The 19,294-nt window shown below is 48.1% G+C and overlaps 2 protein-coding genes across 5 annotated transcripts; both read right to left on the reverse strand.

Moving 5' to 3' along the window:
- Positions 1–518: 518 nt before the first annotated feature.
- CRYGS (crystallin gamma S) lies at positions 519–6,068 on the reverse strand. The gene is made up of 2 exons (XM_075099552.1): positions 2,841–6,068; positions 519–846 (listed from the first exon to the last, which is right to left on the reverse strand). Exons 1-2 carry the CDS (start codon positions 3,135–3,137, stop codon positions 574–576), a joined length of 570 nt encoding a protein of 189 aa, XP_074955653.1. The 5' UTR covers positions 3,138–6,068; the 3' UTR covers positions 519–573.
- A 3,035-nt stretch (positions 6,069–9,103) lies between these two features.
- Positions 9,104–19,211, reverse strand: TBCCD1 (TBCC domain containing 1). Of its 4 annotated transcripts, none has more exons than XR_012661576.1 (8): positions 18,736–19,208; positions 18,507–18,656; positions 15,940–16,306; positions 14,781–14,967; positions 14,133–14,630; positions 13,590–13,737; positions 10,881–11,044; positions 9,104–10,284 (listed from the first exon to the last, which is right to left on the reverse strand). XR_012661576.1 is itself a non-coding variant. In XM_075099551.1 (7 exons), the coding sequence occupies exons 1-6, from the start codon at positions 19,084–19,086 to the stop codon at positions 10,915–10,917; spliced, it is 1,683 nt and encodes a 560-aa protein (XP_074955652.1). In that variant the 5' UTR covers positions 19,087–19,211; the 3' UTR covers positions 9,513–10,284; positions 10,881–10,914. The 4 variants fall into 4 exon arrangements, 1 of the variants encoding a protein (XP_074955652.1); XR_012661575.1 differs by lacking the exon at positions 13,590–13,737 and adding an exon at positions 12,597–12,655 and having other exon boundaries at positions 9,751–10,284; XM_075099551.1 differs by lacking the exon at positions 13,590–13,737 and having other exon boundaries at positions 9,513–10,284; positions 18,736–19,211.
- Positions 19,212–19,294: the final 83 nt, after the last annotated feature.

Genomic DNA, 19,294 nt, shown 5'->3' on the forward strand with positions numbered 1-19,294 from the left:
ATCCCATTGCCATGTGCATCACAAGAGGAACATGCTCCTCTAGCAACAGGTCATCTGCTGTCTGCTCAGAGGGGCGGGGGGGCAGGGGGCGGTGTCTTATTGCACGTGGCATGAATGCAAACCTCATCCCTTCTCCCCAGCCACCAGCAGCCCCTTCTCCCGAGCCACCACAAATCAGCAGCACAGCAAGCAGGGACTCCACAGGGTCATGACGGACTGAGCCACCCACAGCCATCATCAAAAACTGGGGTCCTAGGGATGGGTGGTCCCACTGCTCCACTGGGCTGGCCAAGTGTTGAAGCACAAGCTCCAGCTTCAGGATGGCTTTTCCCTGGAGAGGAGCAGTGGGATTGAGGGGAGTGGATGGGACCAGCTTGGAGGAAGGAGGTGACAGTAGAGACAGAGGCAATTGGGGCTGGCAGAGGGTGTTTTGCTCAGAGAAGGCTCAGCTCCACACCGGCTCTCCCAGGGCAGGATAGTTCACATGCAGACCCTGGGAATAAGTAGAACAGGCTGAGCTGAGCGACTCAGTTGCTTTATTGACAGCCTCCAGCAGCCCAGTCAATGGCTGCCTTACTCGGCAATGCTGCGGAAGGACTGGACAGCGGGGTTCGCTGCTCCCCACTCCACGGGTTTGCGGTACTCCCCCTTGAGCAGCAGGTACTGCCTGCCCCGATAGTTGGGATGCTCGTAGAAAACCCAGACGCCCTCCAGCACTCTGCAGGCGTGGACCTCACGCATGTGCCACTCCTCCATGACGGAAGGGCAGTCTTCGGTGGCTTCGAACATCTGCCCGCCAAAATCTCCCTTCTCAAATACCTGGATGTGGCCCCGGCCTCCACTTGGCTAGAAAAAGGGGAGAGAAAATGGCAGGGTGCTGGAGGGAGGCACCGACACTTCCCCGGCTCTGACAGTTGCCAGCAGATGGGAGCAGAGCTGAGGCACAGTCAGACTCAAATCAGGTACAAACCACCCTGCACAGCACCGGGATGAACAGCTCATCTCAGCCCCTAAAAGCACAGCAAGGAGGCAGCCGGGGTAACTATTGACTAAGCATCATGTGCAAAGAGGGCATAAAAGCACTAAGCAGAGCAGTTTCACTTCAAACACCCACCACAGCCCCAGTTTCGCAGGAAGGAAGGGTGCAAGGAAGGATGAGGCCACGTCAGCAAGTGCTGAGCTCTCTATCCCAGGCAGCCTGCCCATCCTGCTGCTGGTCTGAACCCTTCGGCCACTCCACGTGAGCATCAGAAGGAGAGAGAGATAGACAGACCCCCTCCACTCCCCACTCCTTCTGGCAACAAGGAGTTTAATGAGCTGGTGACCCCAGCTGGGTTGCATTAGAGACAAATGCAGTGTGGGTATTTTCCACTGTGATTTGAAGCACTGTGTTGCCTGAAGGCACTGCAGCAGTTTTAATCTGCAGCTGCCTGGACACCATCTTTCCCTGGCTCTCCCGTCAACCCAAGCCCACTCTCATTGCCAGCCCCAGCCAAGCTCTGTGGGATCTCTTGGATCTACGTGCTGCCGCTGTAGCTTCTCCAGGGCACTCTGACCTAACGCTTGTGGGCGGCAGGTACCCATGCAACCTCCCCACGTGCAGGAGGGGAAGCCAGACACCCAGTGGACCTGCAGGATAAGGCCTCCACATTTCATCCCGATGGAGGAACCTGTCTTGCTGTTATATCTCCCATGTGTTTTGGCTCCATCCCTTATGCCAGATCAGTGCTCTGAACTGGCTGGAAACTCTCCCTGCTCTATGCAAAGCAATTTAGACCTAGCTTGAACCCAGAACAGGCTCAAACTGGCATTAGTCCTCTAGACATAGAATCAAAACCCCTTCTCAGCTCTAAGAACTGCTCCACGCCATGGGAATCCATGGCTGTGCTACTCAAGCCAGCAATGCACAGATCACCAATGTCTGCCCCAATCCTCACTCCATCCACACTCCCACCCCTGCCAGTTTTAAAGGGTACTTCTCCCCATAGGCTTTCCAAAGGGATCATTCCCTCTGTTTATTTCTCCCCCCAGCACTTCCACAGGGTGTAAAAGCTGCTCACTGCCAACCTGCGTTTATCCCGTCTCCCGCTGGTAGGAGGACAGGTGCTGCCAGAAGCTGCAGAAGCATGTCTCCATCATCAGTTAGGAGGGAATGAGCACAGTTCCTGTGCTGCAGCAGGGAGACATGCATAATACCAGGAGACACTGGGCTGCTTGCTCCAAGCATCCCAAAGGAGGGCTTCAGGCGTACCTCCCACTCCTGGTCACTCCAGGTCTGCTGCTGGGGCTGTTCTTCCCATACACAGAGGGGCTTAGTGATACTGAGGCTTGGTTCCCTGTGTCAGAAGGGGGCTTGCTAGAGAGGCAAACAAACTGCCCCTCATTCTGCGTGCACCTGCAAAATCTACATCCCACTCTTACAAGCCTTGTGTCCATCATCAGATTTAGATCATCACTGATGGATCAACCATCAGTTGGCAGCACACCATGGGGGGAAGGTGAGAAGCAAACTGTGGAGCAACCTGCCCAGACACTGAAGTTCCTAGAAGAACATGCAAATAAAACTATGCTGCTGTTCCTGTGGAAACCCACCTACAAAGCACTCAGAGGGATCTGCTTTTTTCCATTGCAGTCAAGACTGGTAGACTCTTACCATCTCCACTCACCAAACACCTTGCCGTTTCCAGAGCAGGACTGCGGGAGCAAACCCTCTACAGCCATCCTCTCCAAGGGAGCTCCCATGGGTCCCCAGGAAGATGGGGGCTACCCACAACCATGCTGAAACTCTTCAAACGTAGGTGTGTAAATTAAAATGTCCCTTGGGAAGAGGTCACACTTACTATCTGGACAGCTTTGCAGGAGCCAAGGCGGTCGTTGAGGCCCATCCAGTGGTGGTAGTCAGGATACTCCCCATGCGTCAGAACATACATGTTCCCAGAAAAGTTCGGCCTCTCATAGGCTGCCCAGGTGCCTCCATCCACCCGGATGGAGTTGCAGCGGCTCAGGTAGGTGTGAAAATTGGGGCAGTCGCTGTCGCATTCATAGCAACGGCCTAAGAAATTCTTGTCTTCGTAGAAGGCGACCTGAAACACAAGCAGAGGAAGGAAAGCAGGGAGGTTCCTCACCCCCCAGCACATGCCTGCATCCGTAGTCTAGCCACATCATGGTGTGAAATATCTGAAAACAGAGCCCTCAAGATGTCAAAAAGTCATCAAGCCCAACCATTGAGCAGGATCGACTGCATCCCAGCTAACCCTGGAAGCCAATTCACCAGTCTGGCCCCAACACCTCCAGCTGCCACCAATGTCTTGCCCTTCCCAGCACCTAGTTCTGTCCCAATCAGACTCAAAGCTCCCTTGGTGAAGTCTCTGTCCTCTTTGCAGCAAAACACTATTAATGTATTTCCCTCCCACCCTCTCTAGGATCAGTAGTTACTAAATTATGGCCAAGGGAGCCATAAGTAGTCAATGGACTGTACTAAGCAGTATTTCATGTATATTGGCTTACCGAGTGTTTGCAGTTAGACCTTTACTAATAAGAGGGTGGTGAGGTCTCTTTCCTCCTGGGTCATGTTTTCTAGCTGTGCAGTTGTTCTCCTTGTTTCCATTCTAATGGTGCACAGCTTACTTCCTCAAAAGTCAATGCCAAGAGCTGGACATCACACAAGCTTTAACAGTGCTAAGAAAAACTAAAGGAGCGCTCCATGGACGTGGTGGATAGCACAGTTCTTCAGACATCTGAGGACTGCATTTGCAGTTGGCTGTTTCTGCTTTGGTTGCTGCTATTTTATGATACAGATGACAAATTTTCCATCCATCACCACATTTCATTCTCAAGAGCTGCTCTACAGCCAGGCAGCTGACTGCAAAGCACATTGCTTCGGGACACTTTTTCCCTACTTGATTGCAACCTGTTTTGAAATGATCTCAAGAGCTGGTGAGCAAATCCCATTCCTCTTGCCTGAGGTATCACCAACCCAGCCAGCCCTGGAGAGACAATGCATGGTTTCTTCAAAAATCCCTTCATGGAAATATTGCCAAGCCCTAGACCCAGACCAATCCTTCGTACAGCCTCATTTTTAGATCCTTCCGGATGACAATTATTCATCAAGAGCTGCCCTTCACAGTATGGATTCCTGAACCATCACGTTTATTTTGACTATATCCCTTGCTTGCTTATGATACTGTGATGCCAGTCCATGCCAAAAATTACATTAGGTTGATGTGAATCTGTCCCAGTAGATCCCTTTCAGCTGCACCCAATCACCAGCCCATCTTCCACCTTAACAGGAGTTTGGTTACTTACTCCAGTGTCTTCAATGCAAAGCTCTAGAATTAACTGATGTGCAAGTTGGTTGATCCAATGCAGTGCATACTCAAGACAACTTTTCACCTTTTCCATCCTTCCAGTATGGCCCCATACTTGCTGCCAGATTATTTGGTAGCATCTGAGATTGCCTCAGCCAATTCCCCCAGGTGCTCTGGAGAGAATTTTTCTGGTCACTGTGATTTAAACATCTAACATGCAGTCCTCTGTAATCCACTTTTCCTGTAGTTTTTCCATAGCCCGGGTATTAAGATACACAACCACCTTTTGCTTCTAGTATTTCACCTATGGTGCTTTGGCTATTGGTATTGATCTAACATCACTGCTGTTAAAAATACTATTCATTGTCACAGTTTCAACCCAGCAGATAGTTGGTTTTTCTAGATTTGAGTCTATTTTTTTTTCCATTTACTTTGTGTTAAAAAATAAGTTACCCACAGTTTTTCTAGAGCTGGTTGGTCAGTGCGTCCCACCAGCCTGACCAGGTGTCTGGGGAGTCAGACTAATCCTGGCAGAGAATTTATGTCCTTGGGGTCTTGTGGCCTGTTGGTAGACCTTTATTAGGATAATGTAATTTCCCTCACATTTTCCTCTTACTTTCAAGAGACTGATCTCCCATTACGAAGGAGTCAGCACATACAAAGCAACCTGTCCCCACATCTCTCCCTTCTGAGCAAGCTCTTCCCATCTTTACTGCAAAGGAGAGTTGGGAGATCACTACCATCTTTAGAGCAACTAAATAAAGGTTGTAGAAGGTGTGTACTAAAATGTCCGGTTCCTGTTTTCCCACACTGCTACTATTGGGTAGTGAACCACGCTGGCCAGCCACAACCCTGCTGTTTTTTACAGATCCTGCTTCTGGATCTTTGACCCTAGAGGTATCACCTGAAAAATCTGCCGCCACGAGTCCAGAGGCAACGCTGAAAGCCCTGTTCACTGAGGTCTGGCAGTCACTCACCACCAGTAATCCTCTTCTTGAAGCCAGTGGTCAAGGAAGGCACAGCATCCACAGGGTAGTACACAGGGGTACATCTCATTGCGGCTCAGCTGTTACCCTCTGCTGGGACAGCTGATGAGCTCTCCCACTCTTCAGCCTCACTCCCCAAGCTCTGCAGCGCCTTCTGATCTGCAGTTCCACTCCTGTCTGTGCAGCAAGTGTCCAGCACCGTTGATGATGAACTCTACCCAACATTTGTAAGACCACAGGTCTGGTCTCCATGCAGGCAGCACCCCACCCAGGCAGAGGGGTGCCCCCTCCTGCACCACAGCAAAGTGATTGACAGCGGGAAAGGAATGGGTCTCCTGTCAACACTGGTCCTGGCTCCACATAAGCTGCCTTGATTTTGTGTCTGGAATCCAGCAGAACCAGTTCCTCTTGCAATGCCCTATCACAGCAACTGTGCATAAAGTTGGTTAAGCTGGCCTTTAATTTTGTAACAGAAAAGCTCATTTGATGTCCCTTCCCCACCCAGCCTAACACAACTGAACTTCAATTTGGCAAAGCTACCTGGTGTTTGTAGGTGGGTATTTTCCTTGTACTTATAAAGCTAAAAAGCCAAAGAAATCCAAGAGCACGTTAAGGACATAGCCATTCCCACGGAACAGCGACCAACCAACCAAAAGTGTTCTTTGTTGTTTTATTCTCAACCATTGATAGGAAGACTTCAGGAGAGAGCTCCTGCTAACCTGTCTCCACCACAGCCCTTTCACACACCCTCGGTTCATTTCAGACCTTCACACTCAGCGCTTCTCAGCTTTCCTCCAATGATTCAGGCACAAATAGAGCAGACTGACGTTTTTCACCCGCAGGATAATGGCAGGTGAATTACAGATTTCAGTTCCAGATTCGTCAGTTCCTTTCAGTCGAATCTTACTCTGACACAAATTGCCTTCCTCCAGTAAAGTCATCAAGTGGCTCTCTGCTTACAGCACTAACCTGTTAACCACACGCTGGCCAAACTTTGCGTTTTGGGGCTTACCTGGCAGATTATAGACTTGCCACAGCAGATCTTCCTTATGGGACTGTAAAACTCCTACTCCCTTGGCCACCTCATAGCAGTTATCACATTTCTTCCCAATGGTGGCTCTGTTAGAAGGAAACTTGTAAACAATAACCAGTAGTGCCCACTGCTTTCTTAGAAAGTAGCATGGGGGCAGCAATTCCTTTCTAGGGCAGACCGCTTGTTTAGGTTGTGGGAAATAGTGTTTCTCTCTTTTGCCCTTTTCTTCTCCCTGGAATGTGCTAGGCAGAAAGAAAAGATAAGATTTGCACTCCTTCACTGACTTAACTCCTCTTGGACATTTTGCTGTACCACAGCAGCACATAATCAACAAACTCCCTGCAGCACACTCACAGGGGACATGGCTTTCAGCAGGGATAAAGGCAGTATGTGCTTAAGTCTCTTCAAGTGGACAGAAGACTCAAGCATGAATCAGTTGCATTTCCCCAGCACCTCCTTTATGCACAAGTACCTAAAGACTGTACCACTACAATCTGATGGACACCAGGTTAGGAGGAAGCAGCCTGCCATGTTCAGTTTCTAAAGACCGCTCAGAAATAGCCAAATCACTTTGAGCCAAGATCACAGACGAAAGGTGCAGAAAATCAGAGACTCGATCCAGGTCTTTCATAGCATTGGCCAGTGCCTTCAAGACCACTCTGCTTCTGCACCCTCTACACCATAGGGTCCTATAGCCTCCACAGGTTAAAAGGAATGTAACCCAAATGCAAAACTAATACAGTGGGAAGACGTACATCTGTCCACAGCCTCTTAACAGTCATGTAATATTTCACAGGAGAAACAGCCAACTAGCTCAAAGTTCTCACCTTCCTTTCTGAGCTGCTTACCCCTGCCCAGTACCAACCCCGCAACAAGGTCTGCACAACCAACCAGCTCAGTTCTGCTAACTTCAAGACTGAAGAATGCAGCATTCAAGCTGGATACCCATCCGATGCACGTCACTCTAGCTGAAGTTGAGTTTTCTGATCTACCTTCTTTTCCAGTTTAAATCCACCTCTGCCAATTCCACCAAATCACAAGACTGGTTCACATCTCTCGGGGAATGCAATTGCCTTCGGTGCTATAGTCAGCATTCAGGTGTCTTTCTGTTGCAGCACATCCTTTGCTTCACCACAGAAGGGGGATGTGATGGCTGCCACTGGCACTGGGACACAGGTCCTCCCAAGGAAACCTTCCACGAGACTCTGCTCTGCAAACACAGCTTGTCACATTCGCTGCTGGCCCAGCAGCCTCTGCCATCAATTTACAAGGCATCAGGTCCTAATGCATTTTAAAATATTCCCTCACCAGTCACTGTGTTTGGCTCCATCCTCCCGCTGAGCCATACCTAGAGGAAATAGCCAAGATCTGGGAAAAGACTAGGGAGCACTCAGCTCCAGCTTCCCTCCACTTGAGAAGGTATTTCAAGCATCTCCGCTTGCTGACAGACTGACAAGAGGGGAAAGCTGTCAGCAGAACAAAGAAACCAAAGTTTCTCCACAACTTATCCCTGATAAATTCTGTACTCTTAGCCACAATCATGAATAGGCTGCAAATAAACTTACCTTGGTTTCAGCTCTGGACATTTTCCGTTCCAGCCAAGCTCCCCAGTGCTGGAGGAACGTCAGAAGCTGTTACAATCAGACAGGATCCACTGCACCCTTTTTATAATGGGCTTGTTTTAAACCAGACAGCCGCTTTGTCATGAGAATAGGATCCAAAAATTGAGTCAGTGATTCCGAGGCTATAGCCAGTTTCCAGAAAAGCAAACAGGATTATTGAATAAAGGAAGGCTTCACCATCCTCCCTTTGTTACCATTTGCTGAGTCGGAACACCAAAACTCTGCCAAATGCACTCAAAACATGCAGCCCCCTGCCAAGTCCTGGAGGACAGGGGGCAATTTGGCTGCTCCATCCCTTTCAAGCATGTTAAACGAGAAGGCATCCTCATCAGGACTAAAATGCCCATCCCCATTTGTAAGGAGGAGACCCAATATTTATCAGAGAATGTTCCCATGCAGTGAAGGATGCAGGTAGGAAACATTCAACATGTGCTCTGAGCAGACACCACAGGCTTGCAAAGAATGGCCTCTGCATAGAGGCTCTGCTTCAAAAGCGCCCAATGAAAGCATTTGGGCAGCAAAGAGGCTGTGTATTTTTACAGCACACCTTCAGCTTGAGCTATATTGTTCCAAATGGTGCCTGACACAGAGAAAAATAAGTATGTCTGGCAGCACATCTCCAAAGTGAGTGATTTCACACATCAAATAGTAAAGAATGTGCCCCAATTTCTGACAAAATCTGCCAGTGTCACAAATTCAACTTAAAACCCTTTCACCACTGTCTGATGTTTGGGGAAAGTCTTTCTTTTAGCCACACGCTGGCCCACAGAGCTGGGAGGGCAAGGATCGCTGGCTTATGTACACCCACAACCCCCCCACCAGTGAATTATGAAAACACACCTCTGCAGCTATTCACTGCACCAGCCCGAAGGCTTAGTGAAACAACGGGAAACTACTTTGTCACAGCAGCGCCTGAAACACACAGACCCTGTTTCAAATCTGTCAGGACAAGCAGTCTCGCAACAGCAGCCAGGCGTGCCACCCCATGTATACTGCTGCAGCCCTGCTAAATGCAGTCAGGTACGACAGTCTGAGACAGACATGCTCAGCAGCATCTCGTCCTCTTACCATTTTAGGTGTCTTGAAACACGTAGTACTGTTGCTTACAGCTCTTACTGCTAGAAAGCTGTGACACCACTTAGATATTTTTTTTTTAAATACAAATGCGGTCTTATGAAGATCAGAGTTCAAACACAATCCAGGCCCTATCAAAAGGCAACTCAGTGGGCTCACTAGGACATCTCAAAGCTCCACTGCAATCACTTTGCACAGCCATGTTTTAGAAGTTGGTTAAATATAATAAACTCGCCTTGCATTGCAAGACCTGCCTGCCCAGGAGCCAAGAGAGACCTTCAGAAAAATTCTAGCAACACAACAGCTGGGCACCCCAGAGCACTAAATGTCTCTGCCTTGCTCTCACTCTCAGGTTGGATAGCTCTTCACAAGCCACATAACAGCCACTGCATTCAGTTATCCACACAATGCCTTTGCCTATTTTGCCTAGTAGCTTATTTAGGTGCTCAGCTACAAGCACACCTCCCCAAGACAGGCTCCACTAGCACATGAGAGTGGTACTCAGTCAAGTTGATATTCTTTACAAGACATTAAAGGTAGGAAACAGTGTTTGTGTCAAAATGCTGTGCTAGGGCAGCCTTCAAAACCTTCAACTACATGACTGTTAATAAATTAGCACTTTTCTCTCAGCTGACCGATTTGCATTTCATTAAGCAGTAAAGATGTTGTGTTCTTCTAACACCCACTGTACAGGTAAAACCCTTTCCCTAGGACGTGTGCCAGGCTTATCTGAGAAATGTTTTATTGACAGCTGTCAAAACTATGCAAATGTGCAAGAAAGTTAATTCCATAAAATCACATTGCTTAAGTGCCATCTTCATATAAAAAAAATCCACTGAATTTCATTCATTAAAAAAATCAAACATTTCCTTTTCACATTTCTAAAAACAGTGCAGCTGACTCGTACCATGAAGATGCACGCGATGGCCAAGGCCCCATGCCCAGGTCTGCACCAGGAAGGGCTCCTTTGCCAGATGCTTGCACACTGTGGATGCTAACCATGATGACAGCTTCCCCACTAAAGGATCTGCAACAAGGTGTACTTGTTCATCATCCCCTAGTGACATTCACTTTCTGTTATGAACAGAATAGTTACAGCACATTCTTAGGCAAGCGGCAGTGATTAGAAATCCTAAAGCAGACAGACAGTCCAATCCGCGCTGAGGCTCAGCGTCAGGTCCACATCAAGTGTTTTCAGGCAGGGTGGCCACAAAGTCTTAATGAGAACTGTTCCCAGTACATTGCTGTCTGTTCCCAGAACTCTGTAAAAAAACAGAGGAGCAAATTTTACTCCCAAATTTAGCTAGCAAAGAAAAAGCAACTCAAAGACTAAAGAAAAGAAAAAACCCCAACTTTCTAATGGTTTGAAACATGCAATGGCAGAAAAGCATGATAAGGGCTTGTCTCCAGCTCCTAAACCACTTCTACTTGGGAAGAGAAATACATCACAAAGTAAGAATTATTTGAAGTTTCACTCGATTCTCTTAAGCCAAAAGTGAGACAGGTAAGTACTGACATTGATACACACAGCCTTTTTGAAAGAGCAGCTGTTCAAATAAGTTTTTACATCAGATTATCTACAATATGCCTATCTGCTTTTACAGGCGGACACACATGTCCATGACAAAGCAAACAGAACACCTGCAGAGAACAAGGGAGGCGTTGAGTACACAGGAAACATTAAAACTGAAAAGAAGTTTTGACTGCAAAATAAGAACTAAAACAAAATGCAAGGCTCTTGGGAGAATGTCCACTGAAGAGCCTCCTGCTTCTTCCATCTCTGCCTAGGCTGTGCATATAAACATGGGACAATTCTTCCCGATAGAGGGGAATCAAGAGAAACAGGCCGTCTACTCACCCTTCCTTTCCTTTTGCTGTACAGGAACACAATGCTATCCTGCTGCCTGCTTGGAGCCTACTGCAGGAGGGACAAGGCTATCCAGCTGCTGACGGTTCCCTGTCTGAACCAGCCATTCATAGAATTTGTTTTCTACCAGCGTCTGGAACTGTTTCCTCTGATCCCTGAGACCAAAAGAAGATCAGCATAGAAGTGTGTAAAGGTCACGTTTATTTCTAATAGTATAGTTCTAAACCTCACCTTCACTACCAAAGCAAGCCTCCATATATATCAGCTAAGAGCTGGGCTTGGTTCATGACCTGCCTCTACCAAGACAAGGCTTTTACCAAGCGAATATAATTATAATGAATCCCAAAAGCAGAACTCATCATGCAAACTTCCCTAACCCACTAGCACAGCAGCCCTGCTCCACAGGGCTGCCTCTGCTTTACTCTTAGAGCACAGATTAAAAACTGCCTGAAAAGGAAGAAAAATATGATCAGTAACCAGCATTTAAGCACTGAAGACACAAAATTCTGTTCTGACAGCATCTGAAAGAGAGAGGATGGAGATCAGGGGAAAAAATGTGTATATAAACAAGACTCCTCAAATAATTCCCATTACTGGTAAATAATTTCTGAGGTGTTTTTGGTAAGACCAGCCATAACAGGGTATACCACCTAGCACACGCTCTCTGTCTCTGGCGCTGCTCTGACATCCAAGAGCAGTGCAGGCTCGTGGCAATATGTCTGCAGAATAGCATCCCGGCCACCTGGGATCAGCTCAGCTCCACAATTTCTTAACCCAAAGGTGGCATGAGCATTGAGTAACTCCTGCTGCACTATTTTTTTCTATGAGCTTAAACAATTCCTTTTTGAACCCACATAAACCAAACATTTTCAATATCCTATGGAGATTTTATGTGGTTTTGTTTTGATCTCATTCCCAATTTGATATACTGATCCCATCCTGTACTGGGAAAAGCAGCAAACCAACCCTATTCTTTTTTGCGCCACTCAGTTTGAGAGAGGCCCGCTGTACCCTGACCCTTTTTTCAAGCTAAAAGGCTCTTCTTCATACTACCGCTTCCATTTGAGACACCCCCTAAAAAACAGGGTTGTAGGACAGAAACTAACCTAAATTCCTCCCTGGTGAACATGAACACAAAGGGAGTCACTTCTTTCTTCTCTTATGGTTTTATCTTCTCCAAGTGCTTTTTATATACCTTGATCTGTTACTGACCCTGACAGACTTTGTCTGATATGCCTGGAAAATAAATAACGGGATTTTATGCTTTTGCAAGTTGTTCCTCAAGCTGTCTTATTGGTCCTGTCTTACGGGGTTTTTACTTTCCAGCCTTGCAGGATTTACATTCTTTTTTTGCCCCACTTTCCTCATTCAGACAACTTCAACTTCTTGAAAGATGTCTTATTTCTAACATTCTCTTTCACCTCCTTGTTCAAGCATGGCAGCTTTTTTCTTTCTACAAGTCTGATGTCCTGTTTGCTCTAAGCTTCCTAGTTGTCCCCCTAGTCGTTTCCCTGACTGCAGGAGACAGAGATATTTTACACTGTCAGCTGTCCAGTTTCTTTTCAGCAAGCTTCTCAACTTGGCACAGCTTTCCCCCTTTTATGAAATAAGCCACTCAAGTACTGAGCTCCTGCTTCCTGTGACTGCTGTGGAGGACGTTAAATCTAAGCACATCTCACATTTCTTTAACAGTTGGATTTTACTTACAGGCCAAACACCTTCACAAAACCCTGGGATGAGAAGCAGCAGCCCTGGGGGTACAATGGCTGGAGGGGGAAGAAGCACCTTAGGTGAGGTTGATATGACACAATGGATGACTCTAGCACAAGGGCTGAACTTATAACTTTCCTCTCTTCTGCCCTTCAAGACTCAAAGACTGAAAGTTTTGAAGGGTTTTACACCTGTCACCACCACTAGTGCTCAGCCACCCTCCACCTGTAGCAAAATCCTGCCCCAGAATCCTTTCTTGCTCCCAGTCTAGAGCTCTTTCAGACCGCAGGCACCTCCACGCTCTGCACAGAGGCACCTGGATTTCAGAAAGGAACAAGGGAAGCAGAAGGAGCTCCTCCAAAACAACGAACAGTGAAATGGACTAGAACTCGTCATCTTGGTATGATGGGAAGTGTGAACAGTTTGACCCAGGAGGAGGTTTTCATATTCTGTGTTCCCCACAGGATAAAGCTCTCCGAGATCACTGCTTATCAGCACCCAGCTACACACCCGTTACAAGTCATCGACTGAGCACAGAACAGAAAGAAAATCTATACAGCTCAAGTGCATCTTAGGGAACAAAAGTTGTTCTCATCTCTTCAAGCCTTTACAATTTAATATCTGGGTTTCTATCCCCATTCTGTATTTGCGAAGGAAGCCTGGTCCTTCCGGTTGCTGCATCAAAATGGTTCACAAAAAGATAAAAAGCAGCTAAACTGAAGTCAGCAGATATTTGTACCCTTGCCTGATCTGGCTGGCTGCAGAAGAAAACACGTTGACAAAGGAAGCAAGGTGAACTTTTTCAGAATTCTGCAACAGGTGCAGAGAAAGCAGACAGACATACACCAGTACATGAGATGGACTAGCACAGGCCTAGCTAGCACAGTAAAAGCTGGGCAGAGGCTTCAATGTGATCTGATAGAGGACTTTAAAAGCTACTGTCCATGAGGCGGTTGACTGTTATGGTCCACATGCACTTTCTCAGCTCACCTCAGCAACAGATGGGACAGTATTTTAAAGCTTCAATGTCAATATAAAGGTCGGGCTAAGCGTGACCACTGATTAGCCGCAGGCCAATAGTTAGTTGAGCTGTTGTTCAGGTTACGTGCCCACATCTCACCCACAGCAGCACACAACACTGGAAGCAGAACACAGACAGCAGAGACAGTACTCAGTGTGAGATATAAGTTGTAAACTCTTACTGCCAGGGTGGATCCCTCACCTCAGCCCTCAACAGTACCTAGGCATGGTTCTCCTTCAGTCTCACAAGCTAGGAAAATGCAATCATGACAAAGCACCTCTTTCAGAGTTACGATTGTGAGCATTATCCTTCTTGCTATATTAATAGCAAAGACCAGGATCCCAAGACTGCTAATTACTAACGCTCTAGAAATGGCATGCAAGACATGGCTCATGCAAATCAACCCATTACTAAAGCATTTTTGTTGAACGACATGAAATGAATCGTCCATTTGTATGTCTGAGCTGAGCTTCAGCGCGGCTCACGCACTCCTGTTCGAATGCAGCACTCACTTGGTCAGGCCTGCCTCCTTCACAGTTTTCTGCCAGATTTGTACCTTCTGCTCTCGCTGACTCAGTGCCTTCTGGTACACATGGGGAAGCCCACCTGGCGTCTCCGTGGTGTCTCCTTCCATCTCAAAAGGAATCACGAAGGTGTAGAAGTCCGAGGGTGGCAGGAGACGGAAGACGCTCATGTCGCCACTCTCCTTGCACACCAGCATGGGGCTGTCCCAGTAGTTTGGCAGAGTGGCCAAGCCCACCTGAGCCATGTGATCTTCAAGCATCGGGTAATGGGTGTGGAAAGGGGCAAAGCTGACTGCTTGGTTCCCTGAGAGGATGAGAGGCTGCGTAGGCGTGAGAATGTAAAAAGTACAGCCAGCAGTGGAAGAAAGGCACAAACGGTGGCAAACCACAATTACTTTGATGTTGTCACAGCTGTGGATGTGAACAGACACCTGCACAGGGCCAAGGACAAAAGTGCTATTCCGGCACTTCTCAATGGTCACAGATCTGCAAAAGAACAAGACAGCAAAGACAGAGTGAGGAGGACAGAGCAAAACCAGGACTCTTTCACTACTTAGTCCATTTAACAAGAACTTAGCACTTGAACAAACTTGCTGAAAAGACATCTAGCTGTGTCCCAGCAGAACGAAAGCTCACCGGAGAGGAGAGAGGAGATAAATGAAGGACTCATTGCAGCGATGAATTCTTACGTGAGCCCCCACCAGGGTATCCGAGCTCTTGGCCAGCGTCTGCTTGTACACCTGACTCATTATCACCATGGGGAACACCTCAGGCACCACAGGAGTATTGCAGGCAATCTTTGCTCTTCTGGTTGTTCCTTCAACTGCAAAATAAAGTTCATCAATGCATTTAAAATTAAAAAGAAGCACAAAAAAGCTATATGTGATTTCTGCAGACACAGACATGATGATTCACTATCCACATCACTCAGCAATCCCTCAAGAAAATAATCAGCCCAAAGTTTCAAGGATGGTACCATCGAACTGCATCACTTCACACACCTCTCCATCAATGCCTACTGGGCAGGTCAGCAGTACGTAGCAGTCAAAAGCTCCAGAAGTCAGGGCACATTGAAAGATCAAAAACACTTCAAGATTTTTCAGGGGCAGCCAAAGCCTCCCACAAGCTACAAACCGCGCTGACCTAGGCATCTCCATTTCCAGAAGTCTGTTCCTGAACACAAGACTTAGCTTGGCAGGAAGATCCTTACGGCAAGTTTTCTGTTGAAAGCAGGAACTGTACGTTTTAAGGCAGTGAAATGCTCCCTCTACAGTACAATCCTTGTGCAACCTCACAGTCCTACCTAACACACTGCCACTCTTACGACTGTGCAGTAACAGGAAAGAAAATATTAATCAGAATTTTCTTCTCCTAAGGTGAAAGGTGCCTTGGCTCCACTGCCATGTCCCTGCAGATGAGGGGCTGCAATCCATGGCAAGGAAACTTAGATCAGAAATCAGCTTTGCCACAGACACAACACATTATCTATTATTCAAGTACAGCTGGACACAGAGAATGAGGATAATGATGCTGACCTCACTGAGCAAGGCCTTTGAAAAATGAAGTCATTAACGTTTGCTCACAAAAGCAATCCAAGGACTGGAAAAACACGCACAGATGTCACGCAGCACCCTCTAGTTGCCCAGATTAGCCTCTAAGCTGTCATTTTGCCCATCTCCTCTGACACTAGGAGGAAAAGGAGGCAAGCCCCCATGCCCCTGCCAGATCCCTGGTCAGCAAGAGAAGCCAAGACTGGAAAGTTATTTCTAAAAATAAAGGCAAGGCCTGTAGCTACCTTGCTGTGCCCATGCAAGTTTCTTCCCAGACTTGAGGCAAGCAGTCATTCCAAAAGGGTTTGTTGTCAGGCAAGACCGCAGCCAGCTCTCTAGCTTGGGGAAAGAGAAGGCTCTGGAGACCTTGGAGTAGCCATTCTGCCCATGACAGGGCTGCCAGACAGCAAGCTCATGCAGAGGATGGACCATCCTGGATTTGTTCACGGCCCCTTCAATAAGAAAGCTGAGGGCACAGATGGCTTCGTAAGACACCAAGCTACTGTGGGTGGAATGGGAGGAGGCAGTGAGCTGCTCCGGCTCCAGCAGAAGTTCTAGCATATCTGAGAGGTGGCTCTGCATGAAGGCACGGTGGTCCTGATCGTTCCAGTTCTTAGCGGGCAGAAAAAAAACCAAAAGAACAGGGTGAGTTCTCATAGAGCTGACGAGCTCCACCAACAGTATACAAAACACCCTCGCTTACACTTGTTCTAAAAGAGGGACAGCAAGTCAAACATGGTGCTCTCTCCTGCTTGCTGCTTCTGCTGCTCTGCTCTTCCAAAACACAGAAAGGAAACTGGACTCATCAGCAGCCTCCCCCCAAAAAGAAAAAAATCAAACATTTTATTCTAACTCCAAGTACCAAATATTTCATTCTAGAAAGTGGAAACACTCTCCTACAACCCTTCCCCCACAAATTCAGCCAGCTATTGCTGGCAATTCAAGGTAGGAAACAAATCAATAACTGACAGTCAAGGTCTCGCAACTGCTCTATTGGAAAATCACTGCCTCTGTTCCAGAGCTTCAGTGATTAAGTGCTGCCTTCCGAGGTGCTGCAGGGAAAAAGCAGAGGGTCATTTCTTCATAGCAAGTAGACCAATAAACCAAACAACCTCTGAAAGAATCATTAGTTCAAATGCTAAGGGCTGCATACCAAAAAAAAAATACCCAGAAGACTGGAATGATGGCAGACGTTAATAAAGACAACCTTTGCTGGCCTGCAAACTGCAGAACAAGCAACACAGGGCTGTGATTACACATTGGCCTCACCATCCACAAGGGCTGTGGCCAAAAGGGCATAACAAGCAGCTGCAAGCATCTTGTCTAGTGGCTGGAGATCCCTGCCCTGTGATACAGACCCTCTCGCACCAGACATGCGTCGCTAAGCTGTTGCAAAAAGGGGCACAGTTCACATCACGCATCACTGAAGCTGGGGGAACCTCTCCCGATCGCACAGGGAAAAGTAACACCAGTGGATACAGCCCCAGTCCCATCGGGACCAAAACCTCTGGGAGGGGTACAGTGGCAGCCAAGACACATCTCCTTTCTGTCCAGAGTTTTATGTAATGGCTACAGTTAAAAGAAAACCTCAGCTTTTAAATAACACCGGATGCTCCACAGCCAGCCAACTCACAACCCTATACCAGTTCCCCTCATCTCTTTTTCTCATTTTTTTCAGTCTTCAGTATAAAGTTACCCAGTCCCTATTTTTAATTATTTCAGATCATCCCAAGCTACGTTTCACTAGCTCATACAGCTCACATCATAGTCATGAAAGAAATTCACTGAGGTTCGCAGCTGGCTGTTATAATGATGTTGCCAATCTGTAATTCACTCTCTCAAATACAGAGCAGCCCACAAGCTGCACCCAATACATCCAACTCACTTCTGTTCTTTCAAAATACTTGATAGTATTTTAAAAGGAAACAATAGCATTTCCACATGGTAGATCTACAGACGACCAACCAACTCCCTTCTCTGAAAAGTAACTTAAGCACAGAATTATTATGGTTGGAAAAGACCTCTAAGACCATCAAGTGCAACCACCAACACAACACCACCATGCCTCCTAAATCATGTCCCAAAGTGCCACGTCTACACATTTTTTGAATGCCTCCAGGGATGGGGACTCATCAGCGTGTTCCAATGCCTGACCACTCTTTCAGTGAAGACATTTTTCCTAATATCCAATCTAAACCTCCCCTGATACAGCTTAAGGCCATCACCCCTCATCCTATCACTAGTTACTTAGGAGAAGAGACCAACACCCACCTCACTACAGCCTCTTTCAGGTAGTTAAAGACAGCGATAAGGTCTCCCCTCAGCGTCCTCTTCTCCAGACTAAACAACCCCAGCTCCCTCAGTCACTCCTCCTAAGACTAGTTCTCCAGACCCTTCACCAGCTTCGTTGCCCTTCTCTGGACACGCTGCAGCACCTCAGTGTTCTTCCATCCACTCTACAGTGGATCATGGAACAGCAGCCTCCAACACAGGTAAAGCTTGCTGTCTGACTAACAGAAAAAGCAGAGAGGCAGTTGATTCTTAGAAGAATAATTACCAAGGCTCTGAGAGAACTTTCTGTTAGTCTCAGACTCTCAGAAATTCCCCTGGACAACTTTTGCTGATAAAACTGCAGAGAATACACCAACTTTATTTCATTTACCACTGAGGGAAGGATCTCCAATTTGACTCTAGCTTAGGCTCTACCACAGGCAGGGTTACACCCTCCCAGGAACAAACCAGCCACTTTTCAACCCATCTCAAGGCAGGGCTTTGCTGTTTCCCACACAGAGAATCCCACAGCCACAAATACCTTATTCTCGCTGGAACATTTTCCGGTCAGGCTGGGAGACTTAGTCCTGGGACTGGGCCATTCCTCCCCGATCAGGGACGTTCGCAGAGAGACCTTGTTTACCTGCTGGATGTACAGGAACAGCAGGAACTGCAGGGTGTCTACCGACAGCTAGCCAAGAGAGAAAAAGAGGCGTTATGAGGGGCTGGGCCTCCCCACGCCCGCCCGGCCCGGGAGGGGGGGCTCCTGCCTTGCTCCGCTCCCGCTCCAGCTCGTCGGCGCTGGCGCAGGCTGCCTCGGCCTCGGCCCACGCAAGGCGGCGCGGCGGATCCCGCCGAAGGAGGCTATGGAAAAGGTCGAAGTAGAGCCAGGCCAGGCCGCAGCCCAGCTGCAGCTTCCCGCAGGCGATGTGCCGCCACCGGGGCCATGACAGCCGCGGGAAGCAACCCTCGGCCGCCCGGGCCCGGGCGTACACCGCCATCTTCCGCAGGTAGTGGGGAGCGAGGCGAGCGGGCGGCGGGGCGGGCAGGGCCCCCACCACAAACGGGTCCGTCTTCACCCATAGGCGCACCGAGGCCGTCTGCAAGGCGACCGCCGCCATCACCGCCCGCCCACTTCCGATGCCCGCTGAGGCGCCGCGCAGAGCGGCGGCCGCATGGATCAACGAGACGGCATGTCCTTCCACTGTGGAGGACTCCCCATCAGCCGGGTGGGTTCGGTCCGCCCCTCCCCCCCCGAGGAGCCGGTTTTGATTGGCTACTCTAGCCGGCGCGGAGGCGGAAATAAACTACGCGCCCTCTGATTGGCGG

This window comes from Phalacrocorax aristotelis, chromosome 7 (genome assembly GCF_949628215.1).
Source record: "Phalacrocorax aristotelis chromosome 7, bGulAri2.1, whole genome shotgun sequence".
Taxonomy (NCBI): domain Eukaryota; kingdom Metazoa; phylum Chordata; class Aves; order Suliformes; family Phalacrocoracidae; genus Phalacrocorax; species Phalacrocorax aristotelis.

Bases quoted from the DNA above. Each gene is read 5' to 3' on its own strand.
- CRYGS (XM_075099552.1), bottom strand. From the start codon at position 3,137: ATGTGCTGGGGGGTGAGGAACCTCCCTGCTTTCCTTCCTCTGCTTGTG. The intron at 847-2,840 runs GTAAGTGTGACC...CCCTTTTTCTAG, and splicing joins CCTGCAAAGCTGTCCAGATA to CCAAGTGGAGGCCGGGGCCA.
- TBCCD1 (XM_075099551.1), bottom strand. From the start codon at position 19,086: ATGGCGGCGGTCGCCTTGCAGACGGCCTCGGTGCGCCTATGGGTGAAG. The intron at 16,307-18,506 runs GTATTTGTGGCT...CTGCCCGCTAAG, and splicing joins AATGTTCCAGCGAGAATAAG to AACTGGAACGATCAGGACCA. The intron at 11,045-14,132 runs GTGAGTGCTGCA...TTTTGGTCTCAG, and splicing joins AAGGAGGCAGGCCTGACCAA to GGATCAGAGGAAACAGTTCC.